The 21471-nt window shown below is 46.3% G+C and overlaps 2 protein-coding genes across 3 annotated transcripts; one reads left to right on the top strand and one right to left on the bottom strand.

Moving 5' to 3' along the window:
- Positions 1-301: 301 nt before the first annotated feature.
- LOC137545026 (probable N-acetyltransferase camello) lies at positions 302-19813 on the bottom strand. Of its 2 annotated transcripts, none has more exons than XM_068266140.1 (2): positions 19763-19813; positions 302-1187 (listed from the first exon to the last, which is right to left on the bottom strand). In XM_068266140.1, the coding sequence occupies exon 2, from the start codon at positions 1157-1159 to the stop codon at positions 500-502; it is 660 nt and encodes a 219-aa protein (XP_068122241.1). In that variant the 5' UTR covers positions 1160-1187; positions 19763-19813; the 3' UTR covers positions 302-499. The 2 variants fall into 2 exon arrangements, with proteins under 2 accessions (XP_068122241.1, XP_068122238.1); XM_068266137.1 differs by lacking the exon at positions 19763-19813 and adding an exon at positions 4895-4984.
- LOC137545022 (uncharacterized) lies at positions 8979-10304 on the top strand. The gene has a single exon (XM_068266133.1). It carries the CDS (start codon positions 9052-9054, stop codon positions 10147-10149), a length of 1098 nt encoding a protein of 365 aa, XP_068122234.1. The 5' UTR covers positions 8979-9051; the 3' UTR covers positions 10150-10304.
- Positions 19814-21471: the final 1658 nt, after the last annotated feature.

Here is a 21471-nt window from a genome sequence, read left to right as displayed (position 1 = left end):
TTGGTTAAGATTAGGCATAGGTAAAAGGAGGGTTCAGTGTGAGAATAATGTTAGGTTGGGTTTAGTTTTAGTAAAATATCAGTATCCTCCATCTGTATTCTACTACCCGATATTTCCAGCGCCCAGATTTTTGGGCAATAATCACGCTCAAATTTAATTGCAGCTTTTTTTATCCATATGCGTATTGAAAGCTCATTATCACAACTTTGATAAAACCAGTATTAGTGCCGATCTCAAAACTTTTGGCCATCACTGTAAATGCAGAGTATTCGCACCTTTACCAAAATTAATAATAAGCATATTACACGGTAGCACGTAACAGGCAGACATTTTTAATGTACGCAGTGATAAAAGTTCTAGAAAACTTCAGGTGGTCCTAAAATAAATAAATATAACATTCTCTCCCCATGCTCGTCCCATCTTGATGTAAAAATAAGCTTAATCGTGATAAATAAATATTACTGAACAGGACAATCTCCACAGTCTCTATCTACAACGCTCAGTCCTTAATTTTATATTCATAAGTCATGATGGAAAAGTTGGCGAATCTTCCAAGCAAGGAAGGGAGGACGTTATCATCCATCATCTGAAACCCCAGACTTTCATACAATTTCTGAGCAGCATTCTGCATCATGGATACCTCGAGGGAGAGAGTCTTGTAGCCACGCTGCCGAGCGAAATCAATGACCTTTTTACACAGAGCTGCGGCGATGCCTTTGCGCCGCTGGTCCCTGACTACCGATAGACGCCTCAGCAACATCACCTCACTTGACCGCGGGGCTGCCTGGGCTGCGACCATACCAACAACCCGGCCGCTGGACTCGGCCACCCAGAAGCAGGAGTTATTACTGGCCATGTAGGACTCCTCGATGTCCAGCAGGTCCTCCCTCTGACACTTGTCTACATACTGGTGGTACTCTCTGGTCAGTAGTCGTCGACCCGCTGTGAATACAATGGCCAAGCTGACCAGAGAGAGAAGGTAGGACTTTGACACCAAGAGAAGGCTGATGAAGGAAATGAAGAGGATGAACTGGGCCCGGGGCAGCTTCAGTAGGTAGGCACAGGTGGCCGGAAGATGCTCCATCATTCCCTCAGCGAACATTATCCGCACTGCATTGTAGTCTCTGTTCTTGTATACCCGGATGGTGAAGTCAGCCATGTTCCCTCAGCTCCGCCGAGAACCGATCCTACAAAGACAGAAGACAGAAGTCGGAAGTGTTACAGCTGGTTGTGTGCCACGGCTGTGAACATGCTAACACACTTCCGTGCACATGTAACTTTGTTCTACTGGGCATGCCCTACCCTTACACGCACATGCCCAGTCCGCATGCACTCATTTACGGCTGGGAGTGTGGCCAGAAAATGAAGAGAAAAGCAGCCCTGGAATGGTGGACTCTATGAGTATCCAGGAAGCCACTGAACATCCAGAGACCTTCAACTGCTGAGGTAAGTATCTAACTCCTCCCCTACACACAGGTGAAAATGTTGTGATTTCTTTGGGTGGCAGTTTACCACCCAATCTGTGTACAGGTGTGCCATTAATGTCTACCCCAATCGGGCCATTCTCTTTTATGGAGAGGAGAGATGGTCAATGAGATACATCCCATCCTACTAATATAATAAATGGGAAAGTTTGGATATTTGGATGTTTGTTACTCGATCACGCAAAAACGGCTGAACGGATTTGAATGAAATTTGGCACACACATAGTACATTACCTGGAATAAAGTATAGGATATGTTTTATTCCCATAACCAAAAAGGGGGCGGAGACAAATACAAATTTCACAGAGAAAATGTAAACTGCAGCCATTCCTACACTGTTAATGGCAGGGTTCTCAAACTGTGCACAGTTGGTCACTGGGTGACTGGGATTAATGTTCAGAAAGGTGGGAGGAGCCTACAAAAGCCAATCATAATTCACCTATTGATTTTCAAGGGGAATATTTACATTGCTGCCATTCTTGCACTGTTAATGGCACAAGCCCCAGACCTGGTACAGTTGATCATTGGGTGACTGGGGTTCAATTTCAGAAAGGGGGTGGAGCCACAAACAGCCAATTAGATTTGTTTCATTCCAATGCAAATTATTGATGCCAAACACCGCAAAGCTCACAAACTTGGTAATTGAGTAATTGATTAATTGTGTGTGCGGGTTAGAAAAGTGGGCACAGCCAACACCAGCCAAATACATAAGCAGCCAACGCGGGGTCATAAGTGGGCGGAGACAAGTACAAATTTTACTGGGAAAATGTAAACTGCAGCCATTCTTACACTGGTAATGGTAGGGTTCTCAAACTTTGCACAGTTAATTACTGGGTAACTGGGATTAATATTCAGAGAAGTGGGTGGAGCCTACAAAAGCCAATCAAAAATTACCTATCGATTTTTCAGGGGAATATTTCATTGCTGCCATTCTTGCACTGCTAACGGCACAAGCCTCAAACCTGGTACAGTTGATCATTGGGTGACTTGAGTTTGAATTGATAAAAGGGGGTGGAGCCACAAACAGCCAATCTTATTTGTTTCATTTTAACACAGGTTATTGATGCCAAAAACCGCAAAGCTCACAAACTTGGTCAATGAGTAATTGAGTAATTGTGTGTTAGGGTTAGGAAAAGTGGGCGCAGCCAACACCAGCCAAATACATAATTGGCAATACCGGGTCATCAGTGGGCGGAGACAAATACACATTTCACTGAGAAAATGTAAACTGCAGCCATTCTTACACTGGTAATGGTAGGGTTCTCAAACTTTGCACAGTTGGTCACTGGGTGACTGGGATTAATATTCAGAAAGGTGGGTGGAGCCTACAAAAGCCAATTAAAATCTACCTATTGCTTTTTAAGGGGAATATTTAATTGCTGCCATTCTTGCACTGTTAATAGCACAAGCCTCTTGCACTGTTAATCACCTGTACCTGGTACAGTTGGCCATTGGGTGATTGGGGTTCAAATTCAGAAAAGTGGTGGAGCCACAGCCAATCAGATTTGTTTTATTTCAATTCAAATTATTGGTACCAAAGACCGCAAAGCTCACAAACTTGGTCATTAAGTAATTGTGTGTTAAGGTTAGGAAAAGGGGGCGGGGCCAAGACCAGCCAAATACATACCCGGGCAACGCTGGGCATCCAGCTAGTATAATAATAAAACCCCATTGTTCCTGCATCACCTGTCCCTGCATACCCTGTCCCTGTGTCTGTGCTTTTTGCCAGCGCGCATGCGCAGCACATGGACGTTACAAACAAGAGGACGAGGGCAGGGGTCTGCCGTTGGTGCGCGTGGCAGAGAGCGTGGGAGGGAGATAGAGCGGGGGGACGACACATACACGAGGCTGCCGTGCACATGAATGTGTCACGGCACACGGGTTGGGAAACTGTGTGGTAGAACTTTAGACTATGGCTATGGTAGGATTAGATTGTGAGCTCCTCTGGGGACAGTCAGTGACGTGACTATGTACTCTGTACAGAGCTGCAGAAGAGGTCAGTGCTATATAAATACATAATAATAATATGGCAGGACATTGCACTATGACTATGGTAGGATTCCAGTGTGAGCCCCTCTGAGGACAGTCAGTGACATGACTATGTACTCTGTACAGTGCTGCAGAAGATGTCAGTGCTATATAAATACATAATAATAATATGGTAGGACATTACACTATGACCATGGTAGGATAAGAATATGATCTCCTTGTAGGACAGTCAGTGACATGACTATGTACTCTGTAATGTGCTGCAAAAGATGTCAGTGCTATATAAATACATAATAATAATATGGTAGGACATTACACTATGACTATGGTAGGATTAGATTGTGAGATCCTCTGAGGACAGTCAATGACATGACTATGTACTATGTAATGTGCTGCAGAAGATGTCAGTGCTATATAAATACATAATAATAATATGGTAGGACATTAGACTATGACTATGCTAGGGATTAGATTGTGAGCTCCTTTGAGGACAGTCAGGGACGACTAAGCACTCTGTAATGTGCTGCAGAAGATGTCAGTGCTATATAAATACATAATAATAATAATATGGTAGGACATTACACTATGACTATGGTAGGATTAGAGTGTGAGCTCTTCTGAGGGACAGTTAGTTACATGACTAAGCACTCTGTATAGTGCTGCAGAAGATGTCAGCAATATATAAACAGATAATAATCACACACATGGCATGGGGAGGGGGGTACAGAGGGTTGCAGATATGGCACAGAAGGGAAAAGTACAGGGGGTACACAGAGATGGCACAGAAGGGGAGAGTACAGGGACTACACAGATATGGCACAGGAAGAGGAAGCACAGGGGGATAGCAGAGTTGGCACAGGAGGGGAGAGTACAGATGGTACACAGAGATGGCACAGGAAGAGGAAGCACAGGGGGAAAGCAGAGTTGGCACAGGAGGGGAGAGTACAGATGGTACACAGAGATGGCACAGGAAGAGGAAGCACAGGGGGAAAGCAGAGTTGGCACAGGAGGGGAGAGTACAGGGGGTACACAGAAATGGCAAAGGAAGGGGGAGGAAGCACAGGGAGATATTTAGAGATGGCACAGGAGGGGGGGGGGGGGGTACACAGAGATGGTACAGGAGGGGAGGGGGGTACAAAGAGATGGCACAGGAAGAGGCAGCACAGGGGGATAGCAGAGATGGCACGGGAGGGGAGAGTACAGGGGGTACACAGAGATGGCACAGGAGGGGGGAGGGGACTCGCAATGTGAGCACTGCTGGATATGGTAATGATACAATGTAGCAGCCTCCCAGTGCTGGGGGAATACACAATACAACACATTGTAATAATAATAGAACACACATGGTCACATAGTAATAATTATAATAGAAAACACACATGGCCACATAGTAACAGCAATGACACAACACAGAGACATACGGGTGTCACACAGAGCAGCTGCTGCAGCCTGGAATATCCTCTCCCTCTACAGCATAGCCAGCCAGTGTCTCCCAGAATCCTGAGGATCTTCTACCCACAATGCAGTGCAGTGAGACATGCTCAGCCCAGGGACCCCCTCCTCTCTCATACACTCAGCTACAGCTGCTGGCTCCATTACTGAGACCAGCCAGAAATCCCAGCCTTCCCAGAGGGGGACCCCGACTCTGATCAATCCCAGCCTTCCCAGAGGGGGACCCCGACTCTGATCAATCCCAGCCTTCCCAGAGGGGGACCCCGACTCTGATCAATCCCAGCCTTCCCAGAGGGGGACCCCGACTCTGATCAGCCCAGGGACCCCCTCCTCTCTCATACACTCAGCTACAGCTGCTGGCTCCATTACTGAGACCAGCCAGAAATCCCAGCCTTCCCAGAGGGGGACCCCGACTCTGATCAATCCCAGCCTTCCCAGAGGGGGACCCCGACTCTGATCAATCCCAGCCTTCCCAGAGGGGGACCCCGACTCTGATCAATCCCAGCCTTCCCAGAGGGGGACCCCGACTCTGATCAGCCCAGGGACCCCCTCCTCTCTCATACACTCAGCTACAGCTGCTGGCTCCATTACTGAGACCAGCCAGAAATCCCAGCCTTCCCAGAGGGGGACCCCGACTCTGATCAATCCCAGCCTTCCCAGAGGGGGACCCCGACTCTGATCAATCCCAGCCTTCCCAGAGGGGGACCCCGACTCTGATCAGCCCAGGGACCCCCTCCTCTCTCATACACTCAGCTACAGCTGCTGGCTCCATTACTGAGACCAGCCAGAAATCCCAGCCTTCCCAGAGGGGGACCCCGACTCTGATCAATCCCAGCCTTCCCAGAGGGGGACCCCGACTCTGATCAATCCCAGCCTTCCCAGAGGGGGACCCCGACTCTGATCAGCCCAGGGACCCCCTCCTCTCTCATACACTCAGCTACAGCTGCTGGCTCCATTACTGAGACCAGCCAGAAATCCCAGCCTTCCCAGAGGGGGACCCCGACTCTGATCAATCCCAGCCTTCCCAGAGGGGGACCCCGACTCTGATCAATCCCAGCCTTCCCAGAGGGGGACCCCGACTCTGATCAGCCCAGGGACCCCCTCCTCTCTCATACACTCAGCTACAGCTGCTGGCTCCATTACTGAGACCAGGCAGAAATCCCAGCCTTCCCAGAGGGACACCCGGACTCTGCTCAGCCCAGGGACCCCCTCCTCTCTCATACACTCAGCTACAGCCGCTGGCTCCATTACTGAGACCAGCCAGAAATCCCAGCCTTCCCAGAGGGGGACCCCGACTCTGATCAATCCCAGCCTTCCCAGAGGGGGACCCCGACTCTGATCAATCCCAGCCTTCCCAGAGGGGGACCCCGACTCTGATCAGCCCAGGGACCCCCTCCTCTCTCATACACTCAGCTACAGCTGCTGGCTCCATTACTGAGACCAGCCAGAAATCCCAGCCTTCCCAGAGGGGGACCCCGACTCTGATCAATCCCAGCCTTCCCAGAGGGGGACCCCGACTCTGATCAATCCCAGCCTTCCCAGAGGGGGACCCCGACTCTGATCAGCCCAGGGACCCCCTCCTCTCTCATACACTCAGCTACAGCTGCTGGCTCCATTACTGAGACCAGCCAGAAATCCCAGCCTTCCCAGAGGGGGACCCCGACTCTGATCAATCCCAGCCTTCCCAGAGGGGGACCCCGACTCTGATCAATCCCAGCCTTCCCAGAGGGGGACCCCGACTCTGATCAGCCCAGGGACCCCCTCCTCTCTCATACACTCAGCTACAGCTGCTGGCTCCATTACTGAGACCAGGCAGAAATCCCAGCCTTCCCAGAGGGACACCCGGACTCTGCTCAGCCCAGGGACCCCCTCCTCTCTCATACACTCAGCTACAGCCGCTGGCTCCTTTACTGCAGCCAGCCAGAAATCCCAGCCTTCCCAGAGGGGGGCGCTGATCAGCGCTGTGTACGCCACTCACCGGGCTCTACCGCGCAAGAAGAAAAGGGCAGAATCTTACACATTTATAGATACAATAGTGAGCTACAGCTAGCAATACGGATAACAGACTGAAGCACAATACATATATTCCTATAAGCAGTGACCTGTTTTACAAATTAGACAAAAAGTTTACATGTTTCAAAAAGTTAAGCAATAAACTTATTTTATACAGATTTATAAATAAAATCTAAAGACTCATTCATAGGTGTTCAATCGTTGTCACCGTTAACAATCGTTAAGTCGCTGGGAACAATTTATGTCATAGCCAAGCAGCGTGTTCATTTATAAGTGTATTTATCAAGGGGAGGGAACCTCAACGCTGGTGAAGGGCTCCAGTACAGAATGTTGTTGCATGCAATCCATTTTAGAAATCTAATATCCTCCATTTTTGCGAACGAATACAATGTTGCAACCTAGTTGTTTTTATCTCTACCAGTGACAAGCCGAAATCTCACGTTTTATAATTACAACAAAAAAATTGCAATTATGACACAAGATTGTAATTCGTAATTATCAGAAAAATCATAATTCGTCATTTTATAATTTGTAATTTCATGTTGTAATTTCCAGTTGAATCATAATTCTGTGTTTCATTCACAATTCCACAATTTATTGGAATAATGAAAATGACAGAAAATTACGGGTAACACTAAATTACGGAAATTACGGGTACCACAAAATCATAGTTTTGTGCTCTATACAGAAATGAATCCCAAAATTGATTGGTAATTACAGAAACGATCATAATTATGGAAAATGTGTGTATGGTCGTAACTATACGAAGTGTGATTATGATTTTTCCACGATGCTCATAATTGTAATTACAAAAATGATGCAAAATTTTGAGAATTGTAATTACATGTTTAGATCATCCCTGGTGGCTACTGCTCTGCTTCCCAAAAAAATAAAGACATCCCCTGAAAGGAAGCCCTAGCAGGAAGTTCAAGCATGCTTGTAATATAAGCCCTACCCTGAAAGTAAGCCCTAGTGGCAGAAAGGGGAAAAAGTATGGCCACTTGTTTTATTACTGGAGCTGATGGTCTTCAGGTGGGACTATGGCTCCATCATTGGGCCAATCACTGCACTTGCTGCTACTCAGCGAGTGCAGTGATTGGCCCAATAATGGAGCTAGGGTCACGCCCGTGAGACAATTGCCTCCAGCAGAAACACAAGTCACCATACTTCTTCCCATAGGCTGAAGCTGAGGAGCACAGTGGCATGGAGCTGGGGTAAGAGGAGGATGCAGGAGGACATTGGAGGACACAGGGACAGAGGGGGACACCAGGAGGGCACTAAAGGTACAAGGGGCACACAGAGGCACACAAGAGGTGGAAGCAGCAGAGGAAGAGGTATCACAGTGGGGAAGGCACTAGGACACACAGCACAGGAACTTGTGTGTTCATAGAAATATAAGACATCCCGTAAGAATAAGCCCGGCACATTTTTTATTAGCAAAAATTAACATAAGACACTGTCTCATTTTTGGGGAAACACAGGAAGAAAAACGTTTTAGCCATTTATTTAGGAAAGGGTTCTTTACAGTTAGAGTGATTAAGATGTGGAATGCATTGCCACAGGAAGTCGTTATGGCAAACTCTATACCTGCATTTAAAGGGGGCTTAGATGATTTCCTTGCGTTGAAAGACATCCATGGCTACAATTACTAGGTAATGCCTAATGATGTTGATCCAGGGATTTTATCTGATTGCCATCTGGAGTCGGGAAGGAATTTTTCCCCTTTTGGGGCTAATTGGACCATGCCTTGTAAGGGTTTTTCGCCTTCCTCTGGATCAACAGGGATATGTGAGGGAGCAGGCTGGTGTTGTACTTTATACTGGTTGAACTCGATGGACGTATGTCTTTTTTCAACCCAAATAACTATGTAACTATGTAACAGTAGTGTTCCAGCTTGCTGTGAGCGTTGCAAGTGCAGAGGATTAATGATTGTTCATACCCAGTCACCCACATCGGTACTGCCGGTCCTGGATTATAGCCATGGATTACTGGGTTACTGTCTATTTGCACAGTGACCTGTTGCTGCCAGTGACCCTCCTCGGCTGTATATAACATCGTACACGCCTTGCATCCCGAACACTTGAGGAAAAAAGAGAAATAAGGAACGAGAGACATGGAGTCTGATGCTGTGGCAGGTCCTGGTGTTCCTGAGATTCCTCACAATACAGAGCTGTGGAGATTTTCTACATCAAGAGGAAAAATATACAATTATGGACTTGGACACTTTCTAACTATCCAGCAGATTTCCACCACCTTGCAAAATAAGGACCTCTTTATTGAAAGTGAGGCAAGAATGCTTGAAAACCTTGAAAAGGTGAAATCTCATCACTTTCCGCACACACAGGTGCCACTTCCAGTCTCCAGCCTGCAGCACGTCACTGAGGAGGCCCCCTTGACTCGTATTCTTGAGCAGGGGTGTTTTAGAATAACAAAAAGTTCTGAGGAAAGACCTGAATTCCGGGACCTCTTATTCTGGAGCGCAGACATCTCTTCACCTGACATTGAGAAGGCTCGACAAGAGATGTACGAGGCTGTGAGGAGGGTGATTACACCAGGTGATGCTCGCAAATTTGAAGGAGAATTAAAAGAACAATTTGCCACCTCACCAGCTTTTAATAAATCAGCTTCTCGTTATGGTAATTTCAGGTTCTCCTTCCCATTGTCAGAGCTTCTTTCTCTCTACAAGACTCAGCACTGTGATGGTGGAGAACCACAGCTGAGGATTCTGGGTACTGAAGTCTACCGCCAGAAGATCGCCCATTACATAGTAGTGCACAGTCCTCATACCAACAAGTATGATGATTTCCCGACGGTACCGAGCATCCAGCTTAGCAGCTCTGAACCTCTTCCCTTTGTCTACCGAGATGGAGAAACATTGTACTGGAGACCAGAGTCCACCTCCATAGCTCTGAAGGTGAAGATATCTGAAAATGGCCAAGTCCAAAGTGAATGCTACAAGCCGTGTGAGGTTTATGAGAGATATGGGAACTGTTGTCATCTTCATGATGGGACTTACAGTGTGTGGAACCACCTGACATTGGCTTTTCATCTTCCTGAAGGTGGTCATCTGAACATTCCTAGAGGCCAACTTCTGGACCACCTGACCCCCTGTGATGGAGATGAGCCATTTTTGGGAAAAGACCGCCTGACAAAGGAGGAGGCAGAGGAGGTTATCCAGGGACTGAGGCAGCAATACAATCTGCATTATTAATCATGGGATAATAATTTCAGGGATTTTGTTGACTGCTAGTTTTGCCATTTTCAGATATATTATTTACTGCTTATACATCTGCCATATTAATCATGTGATGGTGATTTCAGTGATTCTACTGCTACTTTTTTCAATAAAATGAAACACAATGTTTAGAGGGAATTGTACAGAAGTGTTGTCTGAATTTTTTTATCATTTTAAGACACTTGTAGGAAAAGTTGATATGCAGAATTACTTTGAATTCCAGAATTTCAGAAAAAAACCAGAATACTGTTCAGAAATATTCATTGTGGCTGCATGTAAAGCCGGGATTAACAAGATTTGTTTTTTAGCCAGATTACTTTATTGTCATGTGCTGAGAACACGGTGTTTGGAATGACCGGTACCAAGGTTTTCTGGAAGGCAATGTTTTACATCATCCAGGTTGTGACAATTAACAAATTAAGTCATTCACAAAGCGGCACCATGCTGTTGGGGCTAGTAAAAAAGGGCGCACAGGGATAGTGGTCAAAAAGGGCGCCGCCATAGACTGCAATGCAAAATATCGGCTATTCGGCGCCCGACAGGAAAAAAGGGCACACGAGAAATAGCGGTTACAGGGATCGGGTAACAAAAGTTTTCGTTTACAGGATAAGGTTTATAACAAATATCGTTTACAAGTTCGTTTTGACTTTGTGTTATACTTATTTTTTTGTTTTTCAAATTTCGCTTATAGGAGTTTTACGTATCTTTTACGTTTTAAAATTTCACTTACAAAAGTATAACAACTAAATTTTCGTTTACACTTCTTTTATCATTTAAAATTCGTTTTCATATGTATAATGCTTAAATACCGTTTGTCACCCTGATTGTATTAGAAATACATTGTTTATGGTATTAACTTTCTTTTTACACTTATAATGCGTTGATTATAGTTACTAAAATATCGCTTTTAATATTACTGTTATTTTAAGATTTCTAATGCATACATGATTGTAAGGTTACCTATTGTATTGTGTATATATATACCTTTTTCTACCTATAATATTATTCATGTATACGTGATTTTAAGGCTAGTTATTCTATTACAAATATATAAATTATTTTATTCATGTTATTTGTAGTGAAGTATTTTAAGGATTAAATATATTATTGTTTATATGTGTTTAGTGTGTATGTGCGGTGGGGATGGTTAGGGTTAGGCATTACCAGGGGGGTCTAGGGGTTAGGGATAGGTACAGGGAGGGTTAGGTATAGTTACAGTGCAATACACACCACCAGGGGGGGGGGGGTAGGTTTAGGCACCACCAGGGGGGTGGTTAGTTTTAGGCACCACCAGGGGGGTCTAAGGTTTAGGCACCACCAGGGGGGTCTTAGGTTTAGGCACCACCAGGGGGGTGGTTAGGTTTAGCCACCACCAGGGAGGTCTTAGGTTTAGGCACCACCAGGGGGGTCTTATGTTTAGGCACCACCAGGGGGGTCTTAGGTTTAGGCACCACCAGGGGGGTCTTAGGTTTAGGCACCACCAGGGGGGTATTAGGTTTAGGCACCACCAGGGGGGTCTTAGGATTAGGCACCACCAGGGGGGGTCTTAGGATTAGGCACCACCAGGGGGGTCTTAGGTTTAGGCACCACCAGGGGGGTCTTAGGTTTAGGCACCATCAGGGGAGTATTAGGTGTAGGCACCACCAGGCACCACCAGGGGGGTCTTAGGTTTAGGCACCAGCAGGGGGGTCTTAGGTTTAGGCACCACCAGGGGGTCTTAGGTTTAGGCACCACCAGGGGAGTCTTAGAGTCCGTACACACGCCGGACTGGAGGCAACGACAGGTCCGTCGTCACCTCTCGCTGGGTGGGCGTTCCAGCGACAGTCCGGCGTGTGTACAGTCTGTCGGCGGACTGATACGGCTGTTCCTGACCGATCCGCCGGGCGGATATCTCTCCTTATCCCTATCCCTAACACCTAGACCCCCCCTTTGTGTAAATACACATAATGTAATCAATTGTATATATTACATATATTGTACTGTAACTATAGCTAACCTTACTCTCACACAGAATCCTCCCTGTACCTATCCCTAACCCCTAGACCCCCTGGTGGTGCCTAAACCTAAGACCCCCCTGGTGGTGCCTAAACCTAAAGGTCCGTACACACGCCGGACTGGAGGCATGCTGGATTGAAGGGACACAGAGAGCTGAGCGGTGAGTGTAGCAACTTGCAAGAAGCCGAGTGATACACACGCTGCTACACTCACCGCTCAGCTCTCTGTGTCCCTTCACCCCGGCATGTCAGCTATAGATAGGCTGTGTGCAGACAATGGAAAGCTGCTAGTTCTTCTCGTGTATGAAGATCACAGCCTCTCTGCTATGCACGTTTCTTTACTGGTCGCTTATTTCCCTCTGACCTATCACCGGCATGTCAGATTTATGGTAGCAATGTCCTGACAAATAAAATCAGCTGCATCCTCTCCCCCGACAAAGCTCACAGCCTCACCGCAACTCACACTGCTATATTAGCGGCTCAGCGATCTCTCCCTTCACCCAACATGCCAGAGTAGGCAGCGGGCAGACAATGAACACATAATTACCATCTTCTCCCTGCAGGTGGACCTCACAGACTCTCTGTCTCCAGTATCCTCCGTGAAGTTGCCGCGGAGACAGTGGACCAGCCTAAATTTGTAGCATTTGGACTATAAGACGCACTCACTTTTCTCCCTCCAATTAAGGGGGAGAAAAAGTGCGTCTTATAGTCCGAAAAATACGGTACACATTTAAAAACCCGCCAACTTTAACGGTTAATAGCAAATCCACCTTAAATGCTAAAAACCCCAAATTTGCAGGATATGTTAAGGAGATCATTGGGAATAAGATGAAAAAACTATTTTTCAAAAAGACCTTACAGTTTTTGAGAAAATTGATTTTAAATTTTCGAAGGAAAAAAGTATACTTTTAAATGCCTCCTGAAACTTTTTAACCCCTTGTCCCCCATGCAGGCTGGGATAGACAGAATGTGGAGCTCCGACTGATTGGGGCTTTACACCCTGACTATACCAGCTGCAAAAAGTCCCTTAATGTCGATTTTTGTTCCGGGGTATCTGTCGTGCAGCCCCCCAGGTTTATTTTGCCCTGGGGTCCCATTGTTGCTAAAACCGGCCCTGTGCACATGAACGCACAAAAATTGCCAAGCCATTGAAATAAATGCGGCAATTGTGTTTTTGAAAATTGTAAACCTGACATGACTTCTAACAAGTGTGGCCTTGCCTGGGTTCCCACGGCTCTCCTAGCAATCAGAAAAGCCCTTGGCAGACTTCAGCAGTGCTTTCCAGCGATTGCTTTCCTACAAATCCATAAGCAAGCTCCTTTTTCTCTTGGATATATCATAATGGTACATGCTAGGCTGGCTTCAGCATGTAGCATTGTAGTGTGTTGTGTTGGTGGTATAATGGTTAGGATAGCAGCCTACCATGTGGTAGGCCTGGGTTCAAGTCCTCGGCCTGCCCAATGTATGTGAGTTGGCTTTTAAAATCCTACAAATCTATAAGCAAGCTCATTTTTCTCTTGGATATATCATAATGGTACATGCTAGGCAGGCTTCAGCATGTAGCATTGTAGTGTGTTGTGTTGGTGGTATAATGGTTAGGATAGCAGCCTACCACGTGGTAGGCCTGGGTTCAAATCCTGGGCCTGGCCAATATATGTGAGATGGCTTTTAAAATCCTACAAATCCATAAGCAAGCTAATTTTTCTCTTGGATATATAATAATGGTACATGCTAGGCTGGCTTCCGCATGTAGCGGTGGTCTAGTGGTGAAGAGAGCTACCTATCGAGCACTAGACCTGGGTTCAATTCCCGGCCAAGACCTAGATTCAATTCCCGGCCAAGGTATGTAAGCTGGCTATTAAAATTTGAAAATTCCCTGAAAGACAAGACCCTCCTCCCTCCAGGTGTGATGGAGGAAGGGAACAGTGTATAGGGTGTATGGGATAGCATAAACAAGGTTCCATTTGCGATTATTTTAATTTTTACGTCGGAATCCGGAATTCCGCGGAATTTCGTAAAAATCCGGCTGAATTTTTATAGCGACGGAATTTAGACCTGCCGGAATCCGCAAATTCCGGTGAAACAGAATTTGTTCGTTCTGATCATCCCTAGTAACCAATAGCAACCACAGCAATGGCTACCTCGCAAGGACAGGACTAGGAGAACAGAGGCTGACAGAATGAATGCTTGCTAATCTAGTCACTGCCACAGTGACAGCAAGCATTTACAAAGACAAGAGTGAGGTAACCAATAGCAACCGCAGCAATGGCTACCTCACAAGGACAGGACTAGACTAGCTAAGCACGGGTGATCACACTAAGCGCAACCTACCGAAACATGCTAAAAACTGACTAGCTGAACACAGGATATCAACAGTTTGAATACGTATATATCAGCGGCACTGATATATCACCGTAACACGAATACAAGGAAAATAACAAACGCTGAATAGAATATGTATATATTGGCGATGAACCAACATATAACATAAGCAAGGACACTAGCTAGGTCTGGACTGGAGCAATACAGCGAACTAACTAGGCAATACAAACAATACAAAATCTCTGCACTAGAAGGAGTACGTATATATGTCCCCGTGGGAAATATATAATCGTAGCTCCACAAGATAACTGAACTAGAAGGAATATATTCACAGTATAAAAGCACCCAGTAACAACTTAGACAGAGCTGAAACTATGACGGGCGAGGTCTAAAAGGGGAGGCAGACTTTTATGCTGGCATCAGCCAATGGATGCAAGCATGCAAATCTCCACACAGCTGAATGGTAATCATTCAATCCTGAACTGGCCTGATTACCATTTGCTAGCTGAAAGACTATCTGTACCAATGCATACAGTCCTATGCAACAACATGCATGCAGGAAATCCAGAGCTATCTGGCTGCAGCTCAGCTGTAATAAACCATTGGTGGAATGATGACAGCATTCTGAGCTGCCCAGAACTGCAGCGCAATTGCAAATGACAATATGACTCATTGCGAATGCACAAGCGAATGCAGGCTGACAAGCCAGAACTGTCCGTTTGCAGCTCCACCGCAATGGACAGAACACACCACAGGAGGAATCCTTACAATGACAGGGCCAGGAGCCAATGAAAACAGCTCCTGACCGGCTCACAGTGCTCTGCAGGGTGAACAAATTGCGGTGGGGACAGAGCTACGGTAAAAGGCAGGTACACGCGGTCAATGTGACGTAGAGTCTACGTCCAGTCAGGGGCGCAGCACCACCTGCTGGGCGTAGATTCGTACTGTGTCGGTCCAAGAGCAGTTAAAGACCTGAGACCTGTTAAATTTATGGTTTGTTTGTTTTTTTCTAGGAAATGACAGCAACATTTTCTGTGTTTTTTTTAGAAGCAGCAAAGCATTGTTCTGTGTTAGCCATTAGTGATAAAAGCAGGATGTTTTGAAACAGAATGACAACTGAATTACATTTATTTATATTTACAAAACAATGTATGCATCTCCTGCTGACTGTATACATAGCTGTGTGCCCTAACATCTTGTACACAGGAACAAAGTCTGAAGATGGCTCATCAGCCAAAGGCTCACTGTTTTCTTTTCAGTTAGCCAATCAATGGTATCATTCTGTTACAAAACTTCCTGCTGACTGATTTTAAGATCTGGCTTAAAGGGGAACTGAAGAGAGAGGTGTATGGAGGCTGTCATGTTTATTTCCTTTTAATCAATACCAGTTACCTGGCAGCCCTGCTGGTCTATTTCTCTGCAGTAGTATCTGAATAAAACCAGAAACAAGCATGCAGTTAAGGTAGCCATACAGTGGCTCGATTCCCGGCCGTTTCGACAGCAGATTCGATCCTGGGATCGAATCTGCTGCCAATCGTTCGCAGTAAACGCAGCCGCCGATCCGATTCCCTCCCGGAATCGGATCGGTCCGTCGATCGCGCCGTGCGGGAAATTACCCTCGATCGCCCGCCGGTAAAGTGCGCATCGCTAGCGGCGGCCGATCCGATCAGGTATACATTACCTGAGGCTGGCTCCCGGGCGTCTTCTCCGTGCTGCACGGCTCTGTTCCGGCTCCATCCATCCCGGCGCTTCCTGTGTCACTGCAGTGACCAGGAAGTTCTAATAGAGGGCGCTCTATTTGAACTTCCTAGTCACGGAGTAACACAGGAAGCGCCGTAATGGAGCCGGAACAGAGCCGTGCAGCGCGGAGAAGATGCCCGGGAGCCAGCATCAGGTAATGTATACGGGGGGGGGGGGGGGGGGGACAGGCGGCAGGAGCAGCTCAGCAGATGGTGAATCGGTTTCAGGCTGAAATCGATTCACAATCTGTTTGCAGTAAAGGCAGCCATACGATCCCTCTCTGATCAGATTCGATAAGATAGGGATCTGTCAGCTGGTCGATCTAATGGCACATCGACCAGTGTATGGCTACCTTTAGTCTTGTCAGATCTGACTTATAAGTCTGAACCACTGAAACACCTGATCTGCTGCATGCTTGTTCAGGGGCTATGGCTAATAGTATTAGAGGCTGAGGATCAGCAGGGCTGACAGGCAACTGGTATTGCTTAAAAGGAAATAAACATGACAGCCTCCATACACCTCTCTCTTCAGTTCCCCTTTAACTTGCCGTAAGTGCTAAATTGTCACTGTGTAAAGTACACCTGAGCTTATGTTACGGTACACACGATGCAATTTCTGACAGATTTACTGTCGGATCGGCTATTTCCAACATGTCCGATCTGCTAACCGATAGATTTTCTGAATGATTTTTCACAGAAGTGAAAGGAAAATCGATCAGAAAATTGATTGGAAATCAGATCAGACATGAAGGAAATAATTGATCTGACAGTAAATGTGTCAGAAAATTGAATCATGTGGGGGCGTGGCTGGCGCGCTAGAGAGATGGCTGCTTTCTAGACCCGCTCAGCGTGGCCGGCTGCTACAGCTAACTGTTCCAGCTAACTCAGCAATTGCTGCTAACCCTTTCCACCCCCTACGACCTCCCGAGACACCAGAGCAACAATGGGCCGAACATCTAAGGGATCCCGAGAGGGCTCACCTCATTCTCAGGCTTCTTCACCCCGGCGCCGCTGAGGCCAGTCAAGCATGGCTTCCTCGGCCTCCTCCTCACGTTCAGACGCGACCGTGGCCTCCCGACCTCACACTAGAGTAAGAAGGTCAGAACATTCATCATCGGATCCCACATTATCCTGGACACCGAAGGATGCTCTTCTCCTAGATAAATTTAAAGCACTCCTCCATAAAGAACTAGACGCTGTAGCCAATAAATTAGCCCGACAACTTAAAAACGACATCAAGGATCTTACCTCCCACATGGCGGAGTTTGAAGACAGATATGAGAAGACTGCGACGGTGGTCGATGCACACGACAAGGAACTGGCAGAAGTCAAATCTGAATTAGCAGACACAAAACTGAGGCTAGAGGACTCAGAGAACCGCTCCCGCCGCGGCAACTTAAGAATCCGTGGGCTGCCGGAAACCATCTTAGATCTGAACTCCACTGCCACAGCCATGTTCCAGGAGCTTACTCCTAACACTCCTGTGGATCGTCTAGAATTCGACAGAATCCATCGTGCCTTGGGCCCAAAGAGAGCAGATGGCTCCCCCCGGGATGTTATCATCAAATTTACATACTACCGCACAAAAGAGACGATCCTACAGGCTGCAAGGGAAAAGGAGCCGTTAAGCTTCCAGGACCACCCGTACCAGATCTTTGCAGATCTCGCTCCTGCAACCATACAGAAGCGCAGAACCATGAAGCCCTACACTACCGCACTACAGGCCAAAAACATTAAATACAAATGGGGGTTCCCGTTTAAAATGATTTTCCCATTGTCTGGGAGAACCTACTCCGTCACCTCTCCTGAAGAGGCACAAGAGCTGTTTGAGCGCCTGCATATGATCCTGCCCTCCGACAATGCTAATGCATCTGCTGGAACCTCTTCGCAGCACCCCCCGACCTCCCAGAACACATGGCAGCGTGTCTCTCCTTCCAGGAAATCTACCCAATCAGCACCGGCTATCCGAGATGTCTCCCTGACCTGAGGACTACTCACAGCCATTCTTCTGACCGCTCAGCACAGAGCCTTCCTGTGCTCACTTTCACGACAATGAATACGTGCCTTGAAAACACTGATTTCATCTGCAGATCCCCTCTGTCCCATGTTCAGTTTTACCCGGGACCAACTATAATACCGTTCATAAGTCTACAGCTATGCCTTGTTTCTTTTCAGCTTAGACATCCAGTTCTTGTCTACCTCTTCTGTTTGCTCCCAGAGAACTTTACACTTTATGGGAGACCCTACGGCAACAGACTTCTCTGATCCGCCGTCTGTTTCCACGGTTGGGTAAGATGTTGAATATTCTTTTTGCCTTAAAAGAGATACCTATTCCCGATATTTGCTATCCTATTTGAGGTGATCTCTCAATAGCCCTTCCCGACCTCCAAACTCCTCAGATGGCAGACTTTGGAATAACTGTTATATACATTCCACGTTTTGAACTTATGCAGATCTTCCCCCTCAGCCCAGACCCTTTGTATCTCGGAACGTTCCCCGAGAGTGATATACTACCCCTGGATAACTTTCTATCAGCCACCCGGTTTATAGACCCGCGTTCAATAACAGGACTGAACTCTATCACACGTGAATAAGTTTAGCTTAATTAATGTTCGTATCTATGTTAGATTTGTAACTGAATATTTCATGTCTAAAATGTACCCGTCCCTGATTATACTTAAGATGACGCTGCATTTTTCCATAGACAAACTTATCTGTTTCTCCCTTATAATCCGTAAGTTCCCTACTGCAGATATGTACCCCTATCCCTCCACCCCCCCCCCCCTTCCGCTCTCCCTACCTCCCTCCCCTCCTCAATACTCCGAGTGCATACCTTGGGATTACCTAAGAATATGTCTTGTCACCGTGCCGTCTCCCCCATCCCCCCCCCCCTTCCTCCTCTTCCCTACCCCCCTTCCCCATCTGGCTCATCTTACCTACTGCCTAACTGATCTAGATTACACAGAATACCTTATCAACTAGATTGATTGCATGAATGTCATTACCGTATACACTCTAACGTTCTCCTACATTCATTGGACTAATCACCAGGTCTCTAATCACTCAATTTGTAGTCCCAGGTTCAATAGCGAGACTGCACTCTGGTTTGCTTAGATAAATTCAGTTTACTTATTGTTCATATGCACGTTAAATACATGTTGGAATATATTATGCTTAGAAGACACTGAGATTATGCTTCAGATGATGTAGCATTGTCTCACAAACTAAATTGTTTCTGTCTTTTCTTTGCACTCTGCTCCTCTCTCATTACAGACAAGTATTTCCAGGCTCCCCTCTTTCCCCTGCCCCTCTTCTCACCTCCCCGTCTCTTCCCTCCCCCCCCCTCCTTAATTTCCCAGGTGCAGATCTTAAGACCACCTAGGAACATCTTTCAACATTACGCCGTCCCCCCCCCCTCCCTCCCCTTCCTCCTCTCCCTGTTATCCTTTCCCACTTGGCTCATTCTAATTACTGTCTATTTGATTTAAATTGTATAATATACCCCATCGAATAGATTGAAACTATGATAATTACTGTTTGCTTTAGCCTCCTCTTGCATCCATCGGAGTGATCATTAAGTCTTCAGACTTCGCTTAGTCCCTAAATTTACTGTGAGCAGTAACTGTTCACACAATTCTATCTAATATGATACTACCTTTCTCCACTTGAGGGCGACAACTCCACACAATTGGTTAGTCATCTTTATTTATAGATTTGACTAGCTACGTTCTTTCCCTCTGCACAAATGATCGAAACTAGATCCAATAATTATAAAGACCAACGAAACACCTCTAATATGTTAATTAAAATACTCCCCTCCCTTTATATTTCTATATGATGAATATCCACTCCAATGTATGCAGGAGGATAATACTATATACTGTCTTGAGCTGACTTTATGGTTGGTTTCTATGTATACCAAACTACTTGGTGTATATGGAAACCAGCCAAACCAACCAAACTACCCCCCCCCCACACACACACACACACACACACCTTCCTCTTGCTCCTAATAGCTGGGATTTATACCCCAAATTTCACACAAGAAATACGCCAGCATAGCAGTCGGCCAACACATGTCCCCCAATGACTTGGCCGGAGCCCCTCAATTGTTGGGACTCTACTCCTCTCGAGTACCCCTCGCATCCGACCCCTCCAGGGTCGTTCATCCAACTTGCTACAGTTCCCTTGTTACTAGGAACTGGGTTTCTCTTACTTTCCTATACTTTCTCTTTTCCACAATTGCTTTACTATCTCTCTCTTGTTCTCTTCCCTTTTCTACTCTTCACCTTGGAAATCTCCACCTCACAGTCCTCCAAATTAGCCCGTTCACATATACTGACCCTCCATGACTTCCTCATTTTTTAAAATTTTCTCCCATAACGTCCAGGGTTTTGGATCCCCACATAAACGCTCCAAAGCATTCAATTACTACAAAGCAAGCCAAGCTGACATAGTATGCCTACAAGAAACCAGATTGGACCAAACCACCTGCCCCAAATACTTGAACCGCCATTACCCTGCTGTCTATTTTGCATGTGCCCGTACAAAAGTGCAAGGAGCCCTAATAGCTCTTAAAAATAATTTTCCCTTTACGTACAAGAAACATATCGCTGACCCTACTGGCAGGTATCTTATTTTAATTGGCACCATCTATGACAGAGAGATTACTTTAGCTACATACTATGCCCCTAATGCACACCAATCTAATTTCTACTCACATTTCCTCCAGGTTCTTACCCAGCACGGCGAGGGCCAAATCATAATAGCTGGTGACACAAACGCCACTCTCAACCCTAAAATGGACAGACAAAAATCCACTGGCCCTAACCCTGCTTCAGACGCAAAAGACTCCCAAGGTACCAGAATTAAAGAACTATTAGATAAATATGGCTATGTGGATGTATGGAGAGAGCTACACCCCTCCACCAAAGACTTTACCTTTTATTCCAACGCCCACGACAGCTTCAGCAGAATTGATCATATATTAGTCCAGCAACACCATCTACACCTCGCCCCAGCTGCTAAAATTCATACGACCCCTTGGTCTGATCATTCCCCGATTTCCATCTGTTGCTCTGCTTTGCTTCCAATTAACCGAGTTTTTCATTGGCGCTTGAATGACTCCCTGCTATCCAGGGCAGATATCATTGACCAACTGAAAGGGAGAGTTAAAGAATACTTTGCTGATAACACAGGCTCTGTAGCTTCATCTCTAATTTTATGGGAAGCGCACAAAGCTA

Source organism: Hyperolius riggenbachi, chromosome 1 (assembly GCF_040937935.1).
Source record: "Hyperolius riggenbachi isolate aHypRig1 chromosome 1, aHypRig1.pri, whole genome shotgun sequence".
Taxonomy (NCBI): Eukaryota; Metazoa; Chordata; class Amphibia; order Anura; family Hyperoliidae; genus Hyperolius; species Hyperolius riggenbachi.
The sequence above is the reverse complement of the archived record's forward strand: the minus strand, read 5'-3'. Positions and strand labels throughout refer to the sequence as shown.